Below are 20,571 nucleotides of genomic sequence, written 5' to 3'. Positions count from 1 at the left end.
AAAAAGTGGACAGCAATGGAGGCTCCGTTAAGTGGAAAAAACTTTTCCAAGGACATATAACGAACAATATCCAAAAAATAAGTTACTGTATTGGATGATTCTGAGAATCGAAGTGATGGAAAGAAAGATGTGGCCGAATCAGTGGCTCTCAAAGACAACCGAAGGAAACTCGATCCTGGTTTGGACACTCTGGACCCCGTAGATGGACGAGCTGAAAGAGAAAACCTGAAAGAGAAGTACATGAGTGGTCCTTGATATGGTCCTCCGATGACAATAAGAAAAGCTGAAAGAGACGTCTTGATTAGTAAATGTGTGTTTGGATGGATGATTTTCCCCATAAAGTTAATTAATAATTTAATTGTTAAACCGTATGAACCTTTACGATAAACCAAACGCAAACGGAGTCCGACCTGAAGGGCTCCGGACTCCACGGCAACGATGGAGGATTTTTTGGCACCTCCAGTTTCCAAAGACATCACTGCTTCCCCCATCAACTGACGTCACCAAAAAATGGAAAATCACCCCGTCAGTATTAAATGATCACCATAAAAACTTACGCTGAACATTAAGGAACTGAAGGGGGATACAGATATTGAAGAGATTTCATTATGTAAAAAAAATAATTGACTGATTGATCTTTTTGGTGACGCTCCAGAGGAGATTTTGGCACCTCCGGACATGACTTAGGGGAGGTTTTGGCACCCCCAAGCATGGAAATGTCAAAAAATAATTTACAGGGCAAACCACGAGAAAACAACCCGGATTTTTCTCATGTTTCACCCCGTCTACGTGTGTGTTAAGGGAAAGCTGAAAGAGAAAATGACGGGGTGGGCTTTTACAGGGTGTCCCAGGGAGGCTGCTCATCAGGGTTAAAAACAAGGTGGGCAAACGTGTGTATTTCTACTTTTATCTAAGTCCTAAGGACTCTACTGTTTAAGTTTGAAAATCCGTTAAAAAAAAAAAGATATGTCATTGGCATTAATTCATTAAAAATCTAAATCCAGTGACGAACCAAAACGGTCCGCCATCGATTTTAGTTTTTTATTAATTAAGATTTTCTGATTTTCAAACTTAAGTCATGCATAATAATGAATTCGCTCACCTGTATGAACTCTAGTAGATACCTGAAACAATAGAAAACAACACGTTAATTATATGTTATCAATTAAATAGAGAACAAACTTTGTAGTGTTAGGTGGAGGGTTTTTAAGTAAAAAATTAAACCAACTCACCTTTTCAAGGTATATTCCGCCGCCTTATCGTCTACTTCACAGGTCCTCTTCTGTCCACGTCCTGAGGACTTTGCCCCCGTAGAGACAAGCCCCCAGGGAAGAGACTATAACGCCAACCAGATCTGCTACACCCTCTTTGGCACTACACTACACTACTATACTGTTCATTACATGTTATTTTTAGTACACTCACTACACCTGAAACAACGAAAAAGAAAAAATATATTGATAAGAAAAAAGATTTTTTTGTTAAGAGATTCACTTACTTCACTCACTAATCCACAAATCCCTTTAGGGAGTCTTCGTGACCATAGAAGGGTACCTCCGGATACCTGCAAGAAGGGAGTAATTAATTACTTTGACTGAACAACAACAGGGTAACTTACCTCAAAAATTGTGGCGGTGCTCCTTTGGTTCCTGTCGCCGAAGTCCTTTGATCAGTGGGGCCTCAGTCACCTGGAAAAAATGTTCATGTGTCATTTGTTTAATCCAAAAGTGTCAGTTTAGCATGACTCACCTTATCGACCTAAGGTGAACTCCTGTGGCAGGGGCTGAAGCCAGGTCCATCTGAAAAGAGAACTACTACAGTATTAGAGTCCCAAAAACAAATAGTGAACGTCACAAGTCTGGAGCTCCTGTGGGTCCTCTTCCAGGCTGGATGGCCTCTATTTTTTAGGGTCCTTGGGGGTCAACTCTGGATTTGTACCACGTCAACTTGAATATGGAAGAAACCTTTATTTGTCATGTCATTTTTGATGGTCAAGAGGAGAGAAGTTACCTCAATGATTTCATATAAAAGGGGCCCAATTTGAGACAGAGATGTGACCTCCTGGAAGAAAATATTTATATTACATTCAATTTATTCAAAAAGTTCTAATTTTAAATGAGGTACCTTAGGGATTGAAGGTGAACTCGGTCCAGGTAGGGTACCGTGAAGCTCTGGAAGCCCCTGAAAAAGAGAAGTACTTCAGTATAAAGCCAAAAAACAAGGGGGAAGAAGGTGACTCTTTGCTGGTTTACATGGCCTTAAGGGCTGAACTCTGGAATTTAAATCTGGAGAAAACAAAAAAGAATTTATAGTAAAATTTTGAATGGGCTTCAGGGACGTACCTCAAATTTTTAATTTAAGACATTTCATTAATTGTTTCTATTACCGGAGTTTTACCTTTGAGATTTGACCTGAACTATTTGGACAAAATTATTATGTTACGTTTAAAAATAATAAAAAATTAAACAAACAAATATACAGGGTGTTTCAGTAATTTGAAAATGCACTTTCAACTTATTCTGATTGAAATTGAGGTAAAACATGTACAGAGTCCTTCCTTTCTTATATTTTTTTGACCCCCTTACCTTGTTTAGACCACCCTGTATAAGAAATGGTAAATGTAAAAAAGGTAGTGTTAGTTGCGAAATATAGTGCTATATATACAGGGTGTAGTGTAAATGAAATACTTCTTAAATGGGACAACTTTTTTGAAAAATGTATCAGTAAAATCTTCCTCAAAAAATCCAAAGGGGTACCCCTAGGAAAATGTGTATAATCTCGGTTTTTTTTTTTTTTCTGGAAAACTATTGGTTGAAGAAAAAAATTGTTTAAATAAAAGTTGTTTGGAATTTCAATACGCATCAAATGCAATAGAAAAATAATTTTTAGGTCTAACGGTTTTCTAGAAAATTAGGAAAAACCTCTAAACACATTTTCCTCATTTTCTCGAAATCTATTGGGAATATGGAAAATTTTCTTTTAGCATTATTTTCCAAATTGAAAATAGAACAAAACATAAAGAATAACTTTTAGCCGTAAATCGAAAAATAAAGAAGTTATGGAAGATTTTTAAAAAAACTGAAAAATTTTGGGTGAAAAATTGTAAAAAATTTTTTTTTGAGAAAATTCAATTTTTTTTCCTGGAAATGGATAAATTGTACAAAATGCTTCAAAAAAGTCTTATAAATTTTTTTTGAAAAATGTATCAGTAAAAAGTTATGCCCAAAAAACCTTTCTCAAAAATCCAAAGGGGTACCCCTGGAAAAATGTTCATAATTTTGGTTTTTATTTTTTTTCTGGAAAACTATTGGCTGGAGAAAAAAATTGTTAGAACAAAAGTTGTTTGGAATTTCAATGCGCATCAGATGCAATAGAAAAATAATTTTTAGGTTAAAGAGTTTTCCAGAAAATTGGAAAAAACCTCTAAAGATATTTTCCTCGTTTTCTCGAAATCTATTGGGAATATGGAAAATTTTCTTTTGGCATTGGATTCCAAATTGAAAATAGAACAAAACATAAAGAATAACTTTTAGCCGTAAATCGAAAAATAAAGAAGTTATGGAAGATTTTTAAAAAATTGAAAAATTTTGGGTGAAAAATTGTAAAAAATTTTTTTTTTAGAAAATTCAATTTTTTTTCCTGGAAATGGATAAACTGTACAAAATGCTTCAAAAAAGTCTTATAAAACTTTTTTGAAAAATGTATCAGTAAAAAGTTATGCCCAAAAAACCTTTCTCAAAAATCCAAAGGGGTACCCCTGGAAAAATGTTCATAATTTCGGTTTTTATTTTTTTTCTGGAAAACTATTGGCTGGAGAAAAAAAATGTTTAAACAAAAGTTGTTTAGAATGTCAATGCGCATCAGATGCAATAAAAAAGTATTTTTTATCTCCCACAGTTTTCCAGAAAATTGGAAAAAACACCTTAATAGTTTTTCTTAATTTTCTCAAAAATTATTAAAAATATGGAAAATTTTCTTTGAGTATTGGTTTCCCGTTTAAAAATAGAACAAATCATAAAGAATAACATTAAATCGTAAATCGAAAAATAAGGGAGTTATGGAGGATTTTTGAAAAATGTAAAAAATTTTGAGTAAAAAATTCGAAAAATTTTTTTTTTGAAAAATATATATTTTTTTTCTGGAAATGGATAAATTGTATAAAATGCGTCAAAAAAGTCTTATAAAACTTTTTTGAAAAATGTACGTGGAAAAAGTTATACCCAAAAAAGTCTCCTCAAAAAATCCAAAGGGGTACCCCCTGGGAAAATATTCATAATTTTGGTTTTTATTTTTTTTCTGGAAAACTATTAGTCAGAGAAAAAAATTGTTTAAACAAAAGTTGTTTGGAATTTCAATGCGCATCATATGCAACAGAAAAATAATTTTTAAATTTAATAGTTTTCCAGAAAATTGTGAAAATTTTCTTAACAGTTTTTCCTCATTTTCACGAAAACTGGTGGGAATATTGCAAATTTTCTTTTACCATTGAATTCCAAATTAAAGATAGAACAAATCATAAAGAATAACATTTTGCTGTAAATCGAAAAATAAAGAAGTTATGGACGATTTTTAAAAACTGGAAATTTTTTGGGTAAAAAATTAAAAAAAAAAATTTTTTGAAAAAAATTGATTTTTTTTTCTGTAAATTGATGAAACGTTTAAAATGCTTCAAAAAAGTCTTATAAAGCTTTTTTGAAAAATGTACCTGGAAAAAGTTATACTCGATTTTCCCAAAAATAGTCTTCCTGAAAAAATCCAAAGGGGTACCCCTGGAAAAATGTTCATAATTTTGGTTTTTATTTTTTTTCTGGAAAACTATTGGTTGGAGAAAGAAATTGTTAGAACAAAAGTTGTTTGGAATTTCAATGCGCATCAGATGCAATAAAAAAATAATTTTTAGGTTAAAGAGTTTTCCGGAAAATTGGGAAAAATCTCTAAACAGATTTTCCTCATTTTCTCGAAATCTATTGGGAATATGGAAAATTTTCTTTTAGCATTGGATTCCAAATTGAAAATAGAACAAAACATAAAGATTAACTTTTAACCGTAAATCGAAAAATAAGGGAGTTACGGAGGATTTTTGAAAAATTTTAAAAATTTTGAGTAAAAAATTGTACAAAATTTTTTAAAAAAAAAATTCATTTTTTTTTCTGGAAATGGATAAACTGTACAAAATGCTTGAAAAAAGTCTTATAAAACTTTTTTAAAAAATGTACCAGGAAAAAGTTATACCCAAAAAAGTTTCCCTCAAAAAATCCAAAGAGCCCCTGGAAAAATGTTCATAATTTCGGTTTTTACTTTTTTTCTTGAAAACTATTGGCTGGAGAAAGAAACTTGTAGGCACAAAAGTTGTTTGGAATATTAATGCGCATAAGATGCAATAGTAAAAAAATTTTTAAATGCAATAGTTTTCAAAAAAATTAGCGTGGAAAAATAAAGGAATGACTCATCTGTACATACCAGTTTTGTAACATATAGACACTGATCACTTCACTATGCATAACTCTTAAAGAAGATTCACATTTATTTTGTAACAAAGAGACTTCACTTATCTTCCATATTAACCACTGCGCGCACTTCCACAAAGGGCTTCCTCAATACACTCTATCCTTACTACGCACTGGATAAAAACTGGATCCGAATTGAATATGCGACGCAATAATTCAAACGAGACGTAATTGTTGTTAACCCGCTACCGGTACGCAAAAGAATGACACCATGCCCGGGCCCGGGTCGACGTGGTACGGAATTCCTTTTTTTATGCAAAAAAATAAATAACACTTTCGGTGGTGTTATTGTAAACAAATTATTGTGTTGAGTATGTTTGTTCCGGAATATGTGTTCGATGCTTTGTCTAGGTTTGTTCAGTTGATTTTGATCGTTTCAACGATTGAGGGGGCTTTAATAATAATGGTTTTTTCATTTATTTAATATTTTCAAGAAGCATAAAGAATGACTTTTGGGCCTAAAAAAGTGTTTTAGAAATTTTGAAAAATAAAAAAAAAAAATTTTTGAAAAATTGAATTTTTTTTGTAAATTGATAAATCGTTTTAAAGGATTGAAAAAAGTCTTATAAAACTTTTTTGAAAAATGTACCAGAAAAGAGTTATAAGCAAAAAGGTCTTTCTTAAAAAATCCAAAGGGCTACCCATGGGAAAATGCTTGTAATTTTGGTTTTTATTTTTTTTCTCAAAAACTATTGGCTGGAGAAAAAAACTGTTTAAACAAAAGTTGTTTGGAATGTCAATGCGCATGAGATGCAATAAAAAAATATTTTTTTAAGTCTAACGGTTTTTGAGAAAATTGGAAAAAACCTTTAAACAGTTTTTTTTTATTTTTCCGGAAACTATTGGGAATATTGAAAATTTTCTTTTAGCATTAGATGCCGAACCAAAAATGGAACAAATCATAAAGAATAACATTTAGCTCTAAAACTCAAACTAAAGGAGTTATGGAAGATTTTTCAAAAATTGACAAATTTTTGGCTGAAAATTTTGATTAAAAAATTTTTGGAAAAAAAAATATTTTTTTGTTAGAAATCGATAAACTGGCCAAAAAGCTTCAAAAAAGTCTTATAAAACTTTTTTGAAAAATGTATCAGAAAAGAGTTTTAACCAAAAAGGTCTTTCTTAAAAAATCCAAAGGGGTACCCATGGAAAAATGCTTGTAATTTTTGTTTTTATTTTTTTTCTCAAAAACTATTGGCTGGAGAAAAAAACTGTTTAAACAAAAGTTGTTTGAAATGTCAATGCGCATCAGATGCAATAAAAAAATAATTTTTAAGTAAAACGGTTTTTGAGAAAATTGGGAAAAACCTTTAAACAGTTTTTTAAAATTTTTCCGGAAACTATTGGGAATATTGAAAATTTTCTTTTAGCATTGAATTCCCAATCAAAAATAAAACAAACCATAAAAAATAACCTTTAGCCGTAAATCGAAAAATAAAGAAGTTATAGAAGATTTTTGAAAAATTTAAAAATTTTGGGAGAAAATGTTTATATTTTTAAAATTGATTTTTTTTTATATTTAAAAAATTTAAACCTAGAAAATAATTTAAAGGATAATTATTTGGAACACCCTGTATTTATTTCAGCAAAAAAAAAAAAAAACAAAAAGTTTTACGACCGTGACAGGACTCGAACCTGCAATCTTCGGATCCGAAGTCCGACGCCTTATCCATTAGGCCACACGGTCTACGCGTTCCACTTCGCGAAAGTGGGTTTTGATCGGATCGTATCGTATTTATTACGCTTCTTTTTTATTATCCCCCGTAATTTTACCATTAATTATTTATATTAAAAAATTATTTACAATAATAAAATACAGTATACAAAACTGAACAGAATTATTGTTCCTCAAAGAAAGAAGTGTAATTTTTTTTTCATCATGGAAAATACAGGGGGTGCTTGAAAAGTAAATAGATCGATTTTTTTCGATCAATTTTTTGAATCAAATCATTTATTAACGTTATTAAGTAATATTAATAAGAAAATTGAACCACTAAGCATTTATTATTTTAATTTGTGGCTTATTTAAAACAAGTGATTTAAAATCTATGGTATGAAGCGCAATATAATAAATCATCCCATAAACGAGAAACCATTCGCTTATGGAGCTTATTAAATGGAACTGATATCCACCAGAGTTTTCGGTCCATTGGGTGAGGTCTTCTCCTGAAGAACATATTATATTAATTAAATAGTAATCGTAAGAGCAATACAGCGAACTCACCTTTAAAGAAAACAAAGGACAGGACTCCAAACAGGAAAACTAAGCACATACTCACAGTTATTATAATAAGGAGGAAAAGGCGAACATAGTTCAACACTTTCGCCTCATTTAAGGGATACAGTTTGAAGGAAAAGTACGTCTAAAAAATATTTTGCATAAAAAAATTCCCCCAAACTTAATTGTCCTATATTACCTGTATCCCGATAACAATCCAACCAAACAGAAAACCTATAAGGGCCGCCGTTAAATGGGGAATTAGGAACGGGTTCACTTGAAAGCAACCCACTGAGAAAACACCAACAAGAGACAAGAAACACATATATATCGACGCCTCATTCAGTTTTACTAATTTTGGTGAGGCCGTCTTATCTCTTTGTAGTATCTCTTTTATTTGCCTGTATCGGATGTAGAGGCATATAGTCACTAAAAATAAAAACTAAAAAAGTCCCCAAACACCATATATGTTATTATCGTTAAATAATTATACAATTTATTCAACGATTTTTTAGTAAATATTAGTTGTGAAGGCCTGAATTGCCACTTAACGAGTTTATTTGTATAACGATTGTGTATATTAACTCACTTAAAATCGATCCAGAACATAGTGTCGCAGTGAATATGCATCTTTGCAACGAATAAACTCCTGTGTCGCTAATGTATGGAAACACCGCTGGAATATCCTTATAAACGAACGCACCCAACACGTACCTGAAATAATATTAAACATTTTAATCGTATGGAAACGTCCTTGAAAAAAACAAACTACCAAGAAGTAGACGTTGCTTTTCCCTTAGCCCTCAGATTATTGTTTACCTGAGAGAATCATGACTAAAATAATTGTCAAGTACGTCGATTGACAGTTTATTAAAAAAATATATATATGGATATCTGTACTTACGTAACTGGAAATGCAACGGTATAAATTACAGCTTGAGCAGCCGGTATTAGATAGCAGTATTTGAGTGGCATAGCAAATCGTACCCGAAAAAAAACCACCGTGCTATGAAAGATGAATTCTAATTTCTCACCTTTATCAATAAAAACTTTATGCATTCAATTAAATATTAAATTTGATAATTCCGTTCATCGATAACTAACTTTAAGTGCTATGACGCGTTATGCGCTTGTATAAAATCGCCTTTTAAATTTCCCCACGAAGTACCGACTTTGACCCATAATAATATACTTTAAGTATTTAGTTTTACATCAATAAATGCACTAATTATGTGTTTTTTTTATAGAGGAAGGACCTCATTATTGAGTTTTATTAAAAGAAATTAGGATCAATATACAGCTGCCGCCAAAAAATTTACTAAAGCATGTTTAAAACTTCTTTTGAATGCCCAAAAATACATTATTATCTATCAACGTTTAATTGCTTTATCAAATACACCCAAAGTGATCAATTGGGACCAGTGGAAATTTTCCTTAATTTTGACCAGTAGAAAGTTTTTTAAATACAATCCAAGTCGAAATAACCATTGAAGATTGGTGAGCAGTTGCGCAACTCATCGCGTTATATTTCTTATACAAGCTTTGAGTCTACGGTTTTTGAGGTATCATGCTTCACAGAACCATGATGTGATAAGAAAACTCAATAATTTAACCCCAAATACCAAATTTCAATCCAATCGGACCCGTAGGAAAAAAGTTTTAGTTATCACGTAACCCTAAAATTCAATACCCATTAAATCTCTTAGATTAGATTTTTTTTTTATCATTAGGACCCACTGTGTCGTAATTTTTGTCTATCAAAATGCCTTGTGTAGACCACTGTGTCGCATGAATATTATAATAATACACGGAAAATGCTAAAACGTCAAAACGTTGCGAATTATCACGGCTAAACGAGCCCGATTTGGTAAAAGATGTGCACATATTCGGATTCTCCAGAGTCTCTTGAATAATTCCGTATCAATTTCAGGAAGTTCTGAGCTATTTTAAGCATTTTATTAATGAAATTAGGAAGCGAGTCCGAGCCGATTCATCCACGTTGACGCCATGTTGTAAAAATCGCGCGTAGACGTCAAAATTGACCCTTTTTGAGACGATGATTTCGGGTATAAAAAAAGGTTTTTACCTTATGATTTATACATGGAAAAATAGTATGAAGCCTTAGGAACAGTTTAACATTAATTCTGGACCGATTCCAATCGGTTTTAGTGGTTAAATTTCGATTATAAAAAGGGTCTTTTTTCGGCCAAAATCGCCGTTTTCGTTGCCATGGAGACGCGCTTGTTGGGTACTAGACCACATTAATTATTGTACCATGAGAGCCGGACCCGGGGGGGGTACCAATATTCAGCTGACCGATTTTTTGAACTTTTTATGGAAAATTGCATTTTCTTGAAAAATGGTGACATTTGAAACAAAACGGTATTTAGTGGATTATAGCCAGATAAATTCCGCGTGTCTGAATGCAAAAATGGTCTTCGTACGTTGCATAGGTATGCCAGTATTAAGCGTCAAAGTTAAAAAAAGGTGTAGAGCAAAAACTACTCTACATAGATGACTGTAGAGTATATCAGAAAAAAGCTCTTAAAAAGGATTAGAAATGTTGAAAGTTTCAAATCTCCAAGTGCCACCCTTAAAAAGTTATTAAATAAAATGTGATTTTTTTTTGTCAATTTTTTGGACCTTCATGGGAAAAAAATTTTATTGCTCGCCCTGTATGGTTCACAGAAATTTCGGCTATATGGCATTTGAAAGACAAAAGATGATGCTATTTTTTCATAAAAACTTTTTTTCCGAAATAAGTACCGTTTAGCGGAAAATTCAAAAAAACTGAAAATGCCAGATTTCAATAAAAAAAATTTTTTGAAAAAAAAGCTCTAAATATGTTATTTCTCTCATAAAATTAAGTCTTTTCACCGCAAAATTTTTTTTATAAATATTATCTTTTAGCCTCTGGACCATTTTGAATTTTTTTTTTGCTCAATTTTGATCGCTTATAATAAATCACCTTGTACATGGATCTGGCCCAAAAAGTACAGAGATATGTAATTCGGTATAGACTTTTAGGTCTAGAAATTTCATGTTATTTGAAAGCGTTAAAATGGAGATCTCGCGACGAAATCAAATTCGACACAATTTTTTATGAAATTTTGACTTTAGAGCAGTACCGCCCCCTTCCAGGAGGTTCTAAAAATTTTTTGTTTTGTGTTTTATCATGCTCAATATATTGAGAGACCATATGCCAAATTTCATCGTTTCACTATTCATACAGCCAAAGATATGAAATTTTATTTGCCAAAAAACACCCATTTTTGAGCCGCAGGTCGCGTGCATAATATAGTCGCTGACGCTCCTTATACACGGAAAATGCTAAAACGTTGCGAATTATCACGGCTAAAAGAACCCGATTTGGTAAAAGATCTGCACATATTCGGATTCTCCAGAGTCTCTCGAATAATTCCGTATTAATTCCAGGAAGTTCTGAGCTATTTTAAGCGTTTTATCAATGAAATTAGGAAGCAAATCCGAGCCGATTCATCCACGTTGACGCCATGTTGTTAAAATCGCGCGTAGACGTCAAAATCGACCATTTTCAGACGATGATTTCGGGTATAAAAAAAGGTTTTTACCTTATGATTTGTACATGGAAAAATAGTATAAAGCCTTAGGAACAGTTTAACATCAGTTCTGGACCGATTCCAGATGGTTTTAGTAATTAAATTTTGATTATAAAAAGGGTCTTATTTTAGGCGGAAACGGGCGAAAATCGGCGGTTTCGTTGCCATGGAGACGCGCACTTGTTGTGTGCTAGACCACATTAGTTTTTATACCCTGATCGTCCGGCCCGGGAGGGTACCAATATTCAGCTGACCGATTTTTTGAGACCTTTCATGGAAAATTGCATTTTCTTGGAAAATGGTGATATTTGAAACAAAACGGTATTTAGTGGATTATAGCCAGATAAATTCCGCGTGTTTGAGGGCAAAAATGGTCTTCGTAGGTGGCATAGCCATTGCGGTATTAGGCGTCAAAGTCAAAAAATAGTGTAGAGCAAAAACTGCTCTACGTAGATGATTGTAGAGTGTGTCGAAAAATTGGTTTTTAAAGGTTCTTTAAATGCTTCAATTGAATGAAACCTCTAAGTGCCGCCACTAAAAAGTTATTAATATTTGAAAAAAAAAAGCGTAAAAAAGGGTATTTTCAAATGAACATTGCTCACCCTGTATAAACGATAGCGTTAAACTTAATACACCGTTTTATTCGGAAAGGATGTAGGTTTAATTAATCCAAATTATTTTTTTTTAATTTTGCACCGTAAAAATTTCACAGAGAAAAAACCAAAAAAAGTCAATTTTTTAAGGTTTTTTTAATTTTTCTCCCAAAAAAAAATATTTTTTTAAAAAAAGTCCTTAATAAAAATTGTAGTTCTTGATGCGGCGCACCTATCTTCTGTGAGTCATTTTTTCCGGAAAGACACTGTTAAGCCGTTAGAGGTGCTAGAATATCACACATGTCTGAAACTTTGAACGTTAAAAAAAATACTTCCCGTATGCTGAGAATAACCAAAAACTATATAGATAAGATCCTCATGAACTCTAATCGATCTGTTAAATTTCATAACATTCAAAGAACTGTTACGACCTGTATTAAATTCCCAAAATTTCCCAAATTTTTTGACTTTGAAGGCGTCCTAGTCTTAAACAAAAAAACAATAGAAAATTTGTCAATAATCAACTTAAAGCTCTAAATATCTAGATTATAAATTTTGTCCGCCGAGTCCCGAGGTCGTGCGAAAACTCCCAAAAAGAAGCGGCCCTCTACAATAAAAAATTCTACTGTTAAAAATAATGTCCATTCATTTCTGTTTAATGAGCGTTTATACAATAGCAACTTCAAGACTCTTCACGTCAAATAAAAAGAAATCTGTTTCCACAAAAACTGGATCAAAGTGCCCCCAAAAAAGTCCCTGGAAGTCCCCCCACTTCCGGAATTGCAAAAATTGTGATCGTCGCAACAAGTGATGCACGAGTGCAACTTGGTACGTTCGCCGATTATGATGCAACCGCCCTCGCAAGTTTCCACACACTCCCTTTGCAGAAGCCACAGTTTCGGTTTTCCTGTGACCTCTTCGGTGCTGGTGGACATGGAGATCCTACGCACCTGCAAAAAGTTTACATATTATACACACCTCCAATCCAATCGTTTGGGAGTTTTTGTACCTGGCATTTTTTTTGCTCCCTAGTGCACTTATGGTGCAAGAAACTATGGTTGCCAGATAGAGTGACGCACTTGTTGCCATCGATAAAAGAATCGCACTTGTGACACCAGAGGTCGTGGTGTTTTTCGCTGGCTGCTTTAGTGCGATGATATGTCTCTCCGCAATCTTTTAGGTGGAAAAAAACGACTCAATAAATCCTACTTCAGTATCTCTCTCTATGAATATGTACTTACAAACGTCAATAGCAAGAAAAGAATATAAAATACAAATCAGGCACCATACTGTCCGTATTATCATACTGCAGCCTTTTGAGCACTCGAGTGATAATAATAGTTATAAATGACGCAGAATCCCATATCTTTAAAGGGTGGGTAACTCATACACTATTTCCCTCTTACTTTGACACATTAAAGAAAAAAAAATTGACAAGAATATGCATCGTTTGTTTTGCTTTCTACACAGCTGTTTACGAAAGTATATATATCCCCGAGAAAACGTCGGCAAGCCCCTAAAACGAGATTTCACGCATGCTCGCTCCCCCTGGACCACGTCCCGTTTCTGTGGAAACCCGTGACGTCACTTAATCATTATATTATATTGGCATCGGCTGACGTCACATCCATTACGGATCGCGTGCAAATTAATTACTTATGCCCGATATATCTTCAAATTAATATTCGCTAATGACCTTGACACTTGATTTTTGACAAATTATCGAATTTAGAATAGTATACACGACTGGCAAGTTTCTGTTTCGAGTGCTGAAATATCAGTGCATTGGCATGCAACAGAAATCATAATCAGGAAAAGTTTAATTGAATTCCCAGTTCGAACAACTCTGGTTAGTAGTGGAGGAGCATTAGTAAGGTTGTGACTGATTATTGCAAGTGCAATATTAATGTCCGCCCACCAGACCATAGATCGCCGAAGGTGTATACTTGCCTGGAAGAGCTCTTAGAGTACTTAGAACATTATTGCAGGTTCTCAAAGTGACTCAAGACCCTCAAATAAGACTGTCACATTATTTAAAACAGCAAAATCGAAAAGAGAGAGTCATAGATTGACTCAGGTAACCCTCAATTGCCTGCAAGAGCTCTTAGAGTACTTGGAACATTATTCCAGGCTCTCAAAGTGACTCATGACCCTTAAATAAGACTTTCACATTATTCAGAACAGCAAGATCCCAAATAGGGAGTCATAGATTGAGTCAGATAAGCCTCAAATGCCTGAAAGAGCTCTTAGAGTACTTAGAACATTATTCCAGGCTCTCAAAGTGACTCAAGACCCTCAAATAAGACTTTGACATTATTTAAAACAGCAAGATCCCAAATAGGGAGTCATAGATTGACTCAGGGAACCCTCAATTGCCTGGAAGAGCTCTTAGAGTACTTAGAACATTATTCCAGGCTCTTAAAGTGACTCAAGACCCTCCAATAAGACTTTCATATTATTTAAAACAGCAAAATCCGAAAGAGAGAGTCATAGATTGACTCAGGTAACCCTCAATTGCCTGGAAGAGCTCTTAGAGTACTTAGAACATTATTCCAGGCTCTCAAATTGATTCAAGACCCTCAAATAAGACTTTCACATTATTTAAAAGAGCAAGATCCCAAATAGGGAGTCATAGATTGACTCAGATAACCCTCAATTGCCTGAAAGAGCTCTTAGAGTACTTAGAACATTATTCCAGGCTCTCAAAGTGACTCAAGACTCTCAAATAAGACTTTGACATTATTTAAAACAGCAAAATCGAAAAGAGAGAGTCATAGATTGACTCAGGTAACCCTCAATTGCCTGTAAGAGCTCTTAGAGTACTTGGAACATTATTCCAGGCTCTCAAAGTGACTCAGGACCTTCAAATAAGACTCTCACATTATTTAACACAGCAAGATCCGAAAGAGAGAGTCAAAGATTGACTCAGGTAACCCTCAATTGCCTGGAAGAGCTCTTAGAGTACTTAGAACATTATTCCAGGCTCTCAAATTGACTCAAGACCCTCAAATAAAACTTTTACATTATTTAAAACAGCAAGAACCCAAAGAGAGAGATATATATTGACTCAGTTAACCCTCAAGTGCCTGGAAGAGCTCTTAGAGTACTTAGAACATTATTCCAGGCTCTCAAAGTGACTCAAGACTCTCAAATAAGACTTTGACATTATTTAAAACAGCAAAATCGAAAAGAGAGAGTCATAGATTGACTCAGGTAACCCTTAATTGCCTGTAAGAGCTCTTAGAGTACTTGGAACATTATTCCAGGCTCTCAAAGTGACTCAAGACCCTCAAATAAGACTCTCACATTATATAAAACAGCAAGATCTCAAATAGGCAGTCATAGATTGACTCAGTTAACCCTCGATTGCCTGGAAGAGCTCTTAGAGTACTTGGAACATTATTCCAGGCTCTCAAAGTGACTCAAGACCCTCAAATAAGACTTTCACATTATTTAAAAGAGCAAGATCCAAAATAGGGAGTCATGGATTGACTCAGGTAACCCTCAATTGCCTGGAAGAGCTCTTAGAGTACTTAGAACATTATTCCAGGCTCTCAAAGTGACTCAAGACCCTCAAGTAAGACTTTCACATTATTTAAAACAGCAAGATCCCAAATAGGGAGTCATAAATTGACTCAGGTAACCCTCAACTGCTTGGAAGAGCTCTTAGAGTACTTAGAACATTATTCCAGGCTCTCAAAGTGACTCAAGACCCTCAAATAAGACTTTCACATTATTTAAAACAGCAAGATCCAAAATAGGGAGTCATAGATTGACTCGGGTAACCCTCAATTGCCTGGAGGAGCTCTTAGAGTACTTAGAACACTATTCCAAGCTCTGAAAGTGACTCAAGACCCCCAAACAAAGTCTTTTGGCTTTTACCAGAACTCCTGGAATAAGAATTCTATTATCTTGACTTCAAAATGATCATTTATTCAAGTGTTACACCTTCGGAGTTGCCGATTGACATTCCGTACATTATTTGGGCCCTGCAAAACAACCTATCGCATCGGCGATTAATGTGAAAAATTGACTTGTATTAAAAAGGTGTATAAAAAGGTGTCTTACGAATGAATATTCCAGGAATAAAGAAATTGCTGACTCCGGAAAGACAATCCCGTGCATATTTTAATAATCTCTGTGCATGCGGCGGTCCAGACTAATAATAATTAGTGTTTCCTAACGAAAAATAGAGCGGAGAGGCAGGAGGAACAGGAATAGCATTAGGCATCGGGATCTGGTGATGGTGGTGGTGTTGCGTTCCAGCGTTCTGCGACGTGAGAGAGGAAGAGAGGGAATCTCCCTTTTGGGCATTCGGTTAGTTGCCGCCGACCGATCGACCCTCGCAAAAGGCTCCCGAGAAAGGGCGGCCGCCCTACATTTCGGCTTGTTTTATCGCTTATTAGGGCTTCTCAACACTACCGCGTGTGTAATTAGTGCAATTTTTCTTTTACTTTTGCCGCCGCTTTTGATCTTGATCACCCATTAACTCTGTAGTCTTGTTTTTAACTTCTATATGCAATTTTAAACGATTTTCGAGGATTTATTGGAGATCTTTCAAGGTAGGTTTAACTAATTAGTGCGGATCGGGTGGTTCTGCAACACCAGAGGCACCCTTGATGTTTTTTTTTTTTGGAAACGACATCTAATGCATTGGAGTGAAATTAATGAATGATAGGAAAGGGAAATGCTTCTGACCCAGAAGGTCACCGAAGGTCTTTTCCACAAAAAACCCTTGAGCAAAAAAAGTGCTGAGGGCAACAAGTTTTTTTTTTTATAAAAAAGTGATGTAGGTTTAAAAAGAAACACACTACGCCACTGCTAATTTGACATTACGATGACGTAAATTAAGGCCTAAAATAGACGAGGCTTTTAAGATGCGTATTTTACAAAAAGACCAAGTTTGTTCTTTATTAACCGTTTGGGAGTTGTGTAAACATAGTCGTAATTTATTGAATGGGTCAAAGTAATCGTTTCCGATTTTCCTAAATAAATTTCCAGAGCGTGGAAACTCTAAATCTGGCAAGTGTAATTAATTTGTTTGGCTTTAGGTTGAAATGCTTTCTCGAAGAAAGAATGCGTGTCATAGAGTGAGTCAAAAAGTGTGAAATTGAATAAAAGCGAGGGGGCATTTTATTAATGTAGTCAGAGTCCGAGGGAGACACGAAATCGATTTTCAATCACCTGTTGTTGTACAATCGACTCGTTTAACACACGAAATTAGAGCGAGAGCGGCACAGAGCTAATTGAATTACTGTTGCTCGCTATATTACGCGTTAGAGTTTTTTTTTTTAATCGGCAGGATCAACATTTTACGGCATCCCCATTTTAGAAATAAAATCAATAGTTCATCGTAAAACAGGCAGAGAAAGTTTGAAACTTGCTGAACTCCGTTAAGATCAGTTCTCATTTATATAAGGGATGAATGGGATACACACTCAGTTAATGAAGCCATAAAGATAAAATAGCTTTTCTCTTTGAACCCAGTAAAGGACTAATCGGTTCCTTGTCTTCCAGATTGCTTAAGATGAACCCATCAGCGATGCGTCGCAGCTCGGTGGCACGTCTCCAGTCCCAAAACTCGGAACCTCAGATCGTCATCGAAGGCCACGAAACCGAAGATTCGCAAAAGAGTCACAGTTCCAGACAGAGTTCCGAGGAGGAATCGCCGATGAACCCGTACCTCCTGACCCCGTTCGGCCGCGAGGTGAGGAAACACTCGTTGCCCACTCCCCAATGCTCGGGCATCACCGCGAGTCAAATCAGACGACTATCGGATCGCGGAGACGCTCTACCGGGTCCAAGACAGGCCGAGTTTCTGGCCACCTTGTCGCAGGGCCCCCAAGTATCACCGGGGGGCCGAAGGCATTCGGTCGTAACGATTTCGAAAGTGCCTCCCGCCTTTTTCGGCGGTAAAAATCGTCGGGAATCGGTGGCGGCTTACCCCAATGCGTTTTCATCCAGGATTCTACCGAACCGACGGGAATCGATCGCGTGTCCCCCCTCCTCCGAATCCCGCGGCAGCATTCATAACCTCCAATTGGATATCATGGACGATATTGTGCAAGCGAGAAAGGTGCGCATGAAAGTGTGGAACACCAGCAACGAAAAACTGTGCGAGGTGCAACCGATCGATGAGGGGCCGAGCGGTAACGCCCAACGGTACTCCATCAGCAATACGGGCCGCAGGTTTTCCGATTTTGTCGGTACCACACTGCCCCCGATACCGAGCTCCTCGAAGCGTAGAGCCTCCGAGCTGCCACCGCCGCTCCAGAGCACAAGTAAGCAAAAGTCTGGCATAGTTTGCACTAATACCGATCTGATCTCTATTTTATCTTCTCTTTCTACGTCGGCGACGGAAATCAATCAGTGGGAGAAGGAGGAAGTACCGAGTCCGTGTCACTCGAAACAACAACAACAACAACGGATGAGTGCGAACAGGATCAACCAGAAATTGAAGAATAGTAGATCCAACAGTTTCGACGTTTCCACATTGCAACCCTCCGAAATTCCTTCAAAAATTCTCGAAGCAACTACCGCGTCGAGACCCTATCAAGCGGCTTCAAACTGGTTCGTCAAGCGTCACGAGCCTAAAAGTCGGTTCCCTCTGGTGGAACCACCGGTAGCAGCGGGAAAAAAGGTCGTACGCAAGGAACCGGGAAAAGTTTTGTGGGACAAGAACCGCGGTTCCATAGTGAACGTGCAGGCTTTGGGGTCCGCGATCGAAGGTTTCTTAACGCAGTCGGCACCGGAATCTCCGAGCAATAAGGAAAAGAGTGTTCCCAGTAAGGGAACCAAGTTGAGTGACAAGGTATTAGGGGCCGCCAATAAGGTTTTAGGGGTGGCGAACAAGGCCAATAATTGGTTCAATAAAACTGAAGAGGAGCCAGTGGCTGACGCGTGCGATTCCTCTTTATGTTCGACCCTCAAAGATTTGTTTGTTAAATAATTTTGACACAGAGGAATCATCTTTGGTAATAAAATGATGACATCCCCAGCAACACACGATGGTTAAATAGACGTTTATTATTGGTTTACAGCAGGTGTATATTTTTCCGTTGAGCTTCAACTATAAATATCGAATATGTCCGTGTGGTATAGGTTGAGGAATTCGAAAAATAAAATAGGGTTTTTTGCACGTTTAATATCATAAAAAATTTTATATTATAATAAGTATTTAATACAAAAATAGTGTCATTAGATCGGATATTATGAAGGAAACAGTGATTTTGCAGAAAAATTTCTTACTGGGCAAATGTGTGGGGTGGGTGGGGGGTGTAAGGGTAGTTTTGTTAAAAAATGGTTTTTTCTTTTACATAAAAAAACCTTTTTTAAAAAATACTAACCTTAGCCCCCCGCCCACCCCACACTCCTTACCAGCAAGAAATTCATTTGAAAAATCACCGTTTTTCGTTCATATTATCCAATTTAATGACACTGTTTGTTTAATTAAATTTAATATAATTTTATATATATTTATTATAAATATTTGATACAAAAATAGTGTTAATAAATTAAAGCTTACAGTCGAAAAATAGTGATTTTGCAGAAGAATTTCTTACTGGTAAAGTGTGTGGGATGGGTGGGGGGCTAAGGGTAAAATTTTTGAAAAAAAGGTTCTTTTTTGTACAAGAAAAAACCATTTTTTAACAAAACTACCCTTAGCCCCCCACCCACCCCACACAGCTTACCAGTAAGAAATTTTTCTGCAAAATCACTGTTTTGTTCATAATATCCGATCTAATGACACTATTTTTGTATTAAATATTTATAATAAATATATATAAAATTATATTAAATTTAAATAAACAAACAGTGTCATTAAATTGGATAATATAAACGAAAAACGGTGATTTTTCAAATGAATTTTTTACTGGTAAAGAGTGTGGGGTGGGTGGGGGGCTAAGGTCAGAATTTTTTAAAAAAGGTTCTTTTATGTACAAGAAAAAACCGTTTTTTGACAAAACTACCCTTACACCCCCCACCCACCCCACACATTTGTTCAGTAAGAAATTATTATAAAAAATCACTGTTTTCCAACATAATATGCATTAGTAACAGCTGTTTTTGTCATTATTGTCTAATTTAATAACTCAATTTGTTTATTTAAATTTTATATAAATATATATATGTATATTTATAAATATTTAATACAAAAACAGTGATTTTTTCAATAAAATTTTTCACTGGTAAGCTGTGTGGGGTGGGTGGGGGGGCAAGGGTTATGTTATTGAAAAACCTTTTTTTTGCATAAAATAATTAATTTAAAAGAAAAAATTTAATTAATTAAATAACTTACTCTCTCAGATTCAGTGGCGAAGCGTGAACATTTTTTTCGGGTAGACCAAAAATAAAAATCGTTAATTAGAAAAAAATTTGTATTCAATATTATTCACTTTAATGAAATAGAGAATGAAAGCGCATGAATATTAACTCAAAGAGAAAAATTATCTAGTGATATAAAAAAGAAAAAAACACAACGTTGGTATAACCGTAACTTATAAATCCATAATATCCATTATTTTAAAATTAATTAAAGACAAATAAAAACACAACTAAAATACAATTGCCAATATCGAACAGTCGTTCATAAATAACCACTAAAAAAACCTGTAAGATGTATTGCGGCCGACCAGATCAAGCGTGTCCATAAACAATAACCCTCACCACCATAA

At 35.1% G+C, this 20,571-nt stretch overlaps 3 protein-coding genes, 1 long non-coding RNA gene and 1 other non-coding gene across 5 annotated transcripts; 1 reads left to right on the top strand and 4 right to left on the bottom strand.

Moving 5' to 3' along the window:
* Window positions 1-611: 611 nt before the first annotated feature.
* Window positions 612-2,327, bottom strand: LOC126747985 (uncharacterized). The gene is made up of 7 exons (XR_007664570.1): window positions 2,125-2,327; window positions 2,011-2,061; window positions 1,750-1,946; window positions 1,619-1,688; window positions 1,499-1,564; window positions 1,233-1,430; window positions 612-1,124 (listed from the first exon to the last, which is right to left on the bottom strand). It is a non-coding gene; the product is annotated as an uncharacterized LOC126747985 (long non-coding RNA).
* Window positions 2,328-7,121: 4,794 nt separating this feature from the next.
* Window positions 7,122-7,194, bottom strand: Trnar-ucg (transfer RNA arginine (anticodon UCG)). Its single transcript has one exon. It is a non-coding gene; the product is annotated as a tRNA-Arg (tRNA).
* Window positions 7,195-7,492: 298 nt separating this feature from the next.
* Window positions 7,493-8,870, bottom strand: LOC126747880 (DNA damage-regulated autophagy modulator protein 2-like). Its single transcript, XM_050456794.1, has 5 exons — window positions 8,630-8,870; window positions 8,315-8,439; window positions 7,925-8,154; window positions 7,732-7,870; window positions 7,493-7,673 (listed from the first exon to the last, which is right to left on the bottom strand). The coding sequence occupies exons 1-5, from the start codon at window positions 8,782-8,784 to the stop codon at window positions 7,501-7,503; spliced, it is 822 nt and encodes a 273-aa protein (XP_050312751.1). The 5' UTR covers window positions 8,785-8,870; the 3' UTR covers window positions 7,493-7,500.
* A 3,654-nt stretch (window positions 8,871-12,524) lies between these two features.
* Window positions 12,525-13,535, bottom strand: LOC126747884 (uncharacterized). Its single transcript, XM_050456798.1, has 3 exons — window positions 13,138-13,535; window positions 12,906-13,069; window positions 12,525-12,846 (listed from the first exon to the last, which is right to left on the bottom strand). The coding sequence occupies exons 1-3, from the start codon at window positions 13,199-13,201 to the stop codon at window positions 12,589-12,591; spliced, it is 486 nt and encodes a 161-aa protein (XP_050312755.1). The 5' UTR covers window positions 13,202-13,535; the 3' UTR covers window positions 12,525-12,588.
* Window positions 13,536-16,145: 2,610 nt separating this feature from the next.
* LOC126747849 (uncharacterized) lies at window positions 16,146-19,138 on the top strand. The gene is made up of 2 exons (XM_050456753.1): window positions 16,146-16,458; window positions 17,414-19,138. Exon 2 carries the CDS (start codon window positions 17,424-17,426, stop codon window positions 18,843-18,845), a length of 1,422 nt encoding a protein of 473 aa, XP_050312710.1. The 5' UTR covers window positions 16,146-16,458; window positions 17,414-17,423; the 3' UTR covers window positions 18,846-19,138.
* The last annotated feature ends 1,433 nt before the right edge of the window (window positions 19,139-20,571 follow it).

Source organism: Anthonomus grandis, chromosome 20, assembly GCF_022605725.1.
Source record: "Anthonomus grandis grandis chromosome 20, icAntGran1.3, whole genome shotgun sequence".
Lineage (NCBI taxonomy): Eukaryota > Metazoa > Arthropoda > Insecta > Coleoptera > Curculionidae > Anthonomus > Anthonomus grandis.
The sequence above is the reverse complement of the archived record's forward strand: the minus strand, read 5'-3'. Positions and strand labels throughout refer to the sequence as shown.

What these genes read in the sequence shown, in the direction of transcription:
- LOC126747880 (XM_050456794.1), bottom strand. Translation starts at nt 8,784, where the DNA reads ATGCATAAAGTTTTTATTGATAAAGGTGAGAAATTAGAATTCATCTTT. An exon ending in ACCGTTGCATTTCCAGTTAC is followed by an intron (nt 8,440 to 8,629) that starts GTAAGTACAGAT and finishes ATATTATTTCAG; the next exon opens with GTACGTGTTGGGTGCGTTCG. An exon ending in GTCCTTTGTTTTCTTTAAAG is followed by an intron (nt 7,674 to 7,731) that starts GTGAGTTCGCTG and finishes TATGTTCTTCAG; the next exon opens with GAGAAGACCTCACCCAATGG.
- LOC126747849 (XM_050456753.1), top strand. Translation starts at nt 17,424, where the DNA reads ATGAACCCATCAGCGATGCGTCGCAGCTCGGTGGCACGTCTCCAGTCC.
- LOC126747884 (XM_050456798.1), bottom strand. Translation starts at nt 13,201, where the DNA reads ATGATAATACGGACAGTATGGTGCCTGATTTGTATTTTATATTCTTTT. An exon ending in TTTTCTTGCTATTGACGTTT is followed by an intron (nt 13,070 to 13,137) that starts GTAAGTACATAT and finishes TCCACCTAAAAG; the next exon opens with ATTGCGGAGAGACATATCAT. An exon ending in GGGAGCAAAAAAAATGCCAG is followed by an intron (nt 12,847 to 12,905) that starts GTACAAAAACTC and finishes AACTTTTTGCAG; the next exon opens with GTGCGTAGGATCTCCATGTC.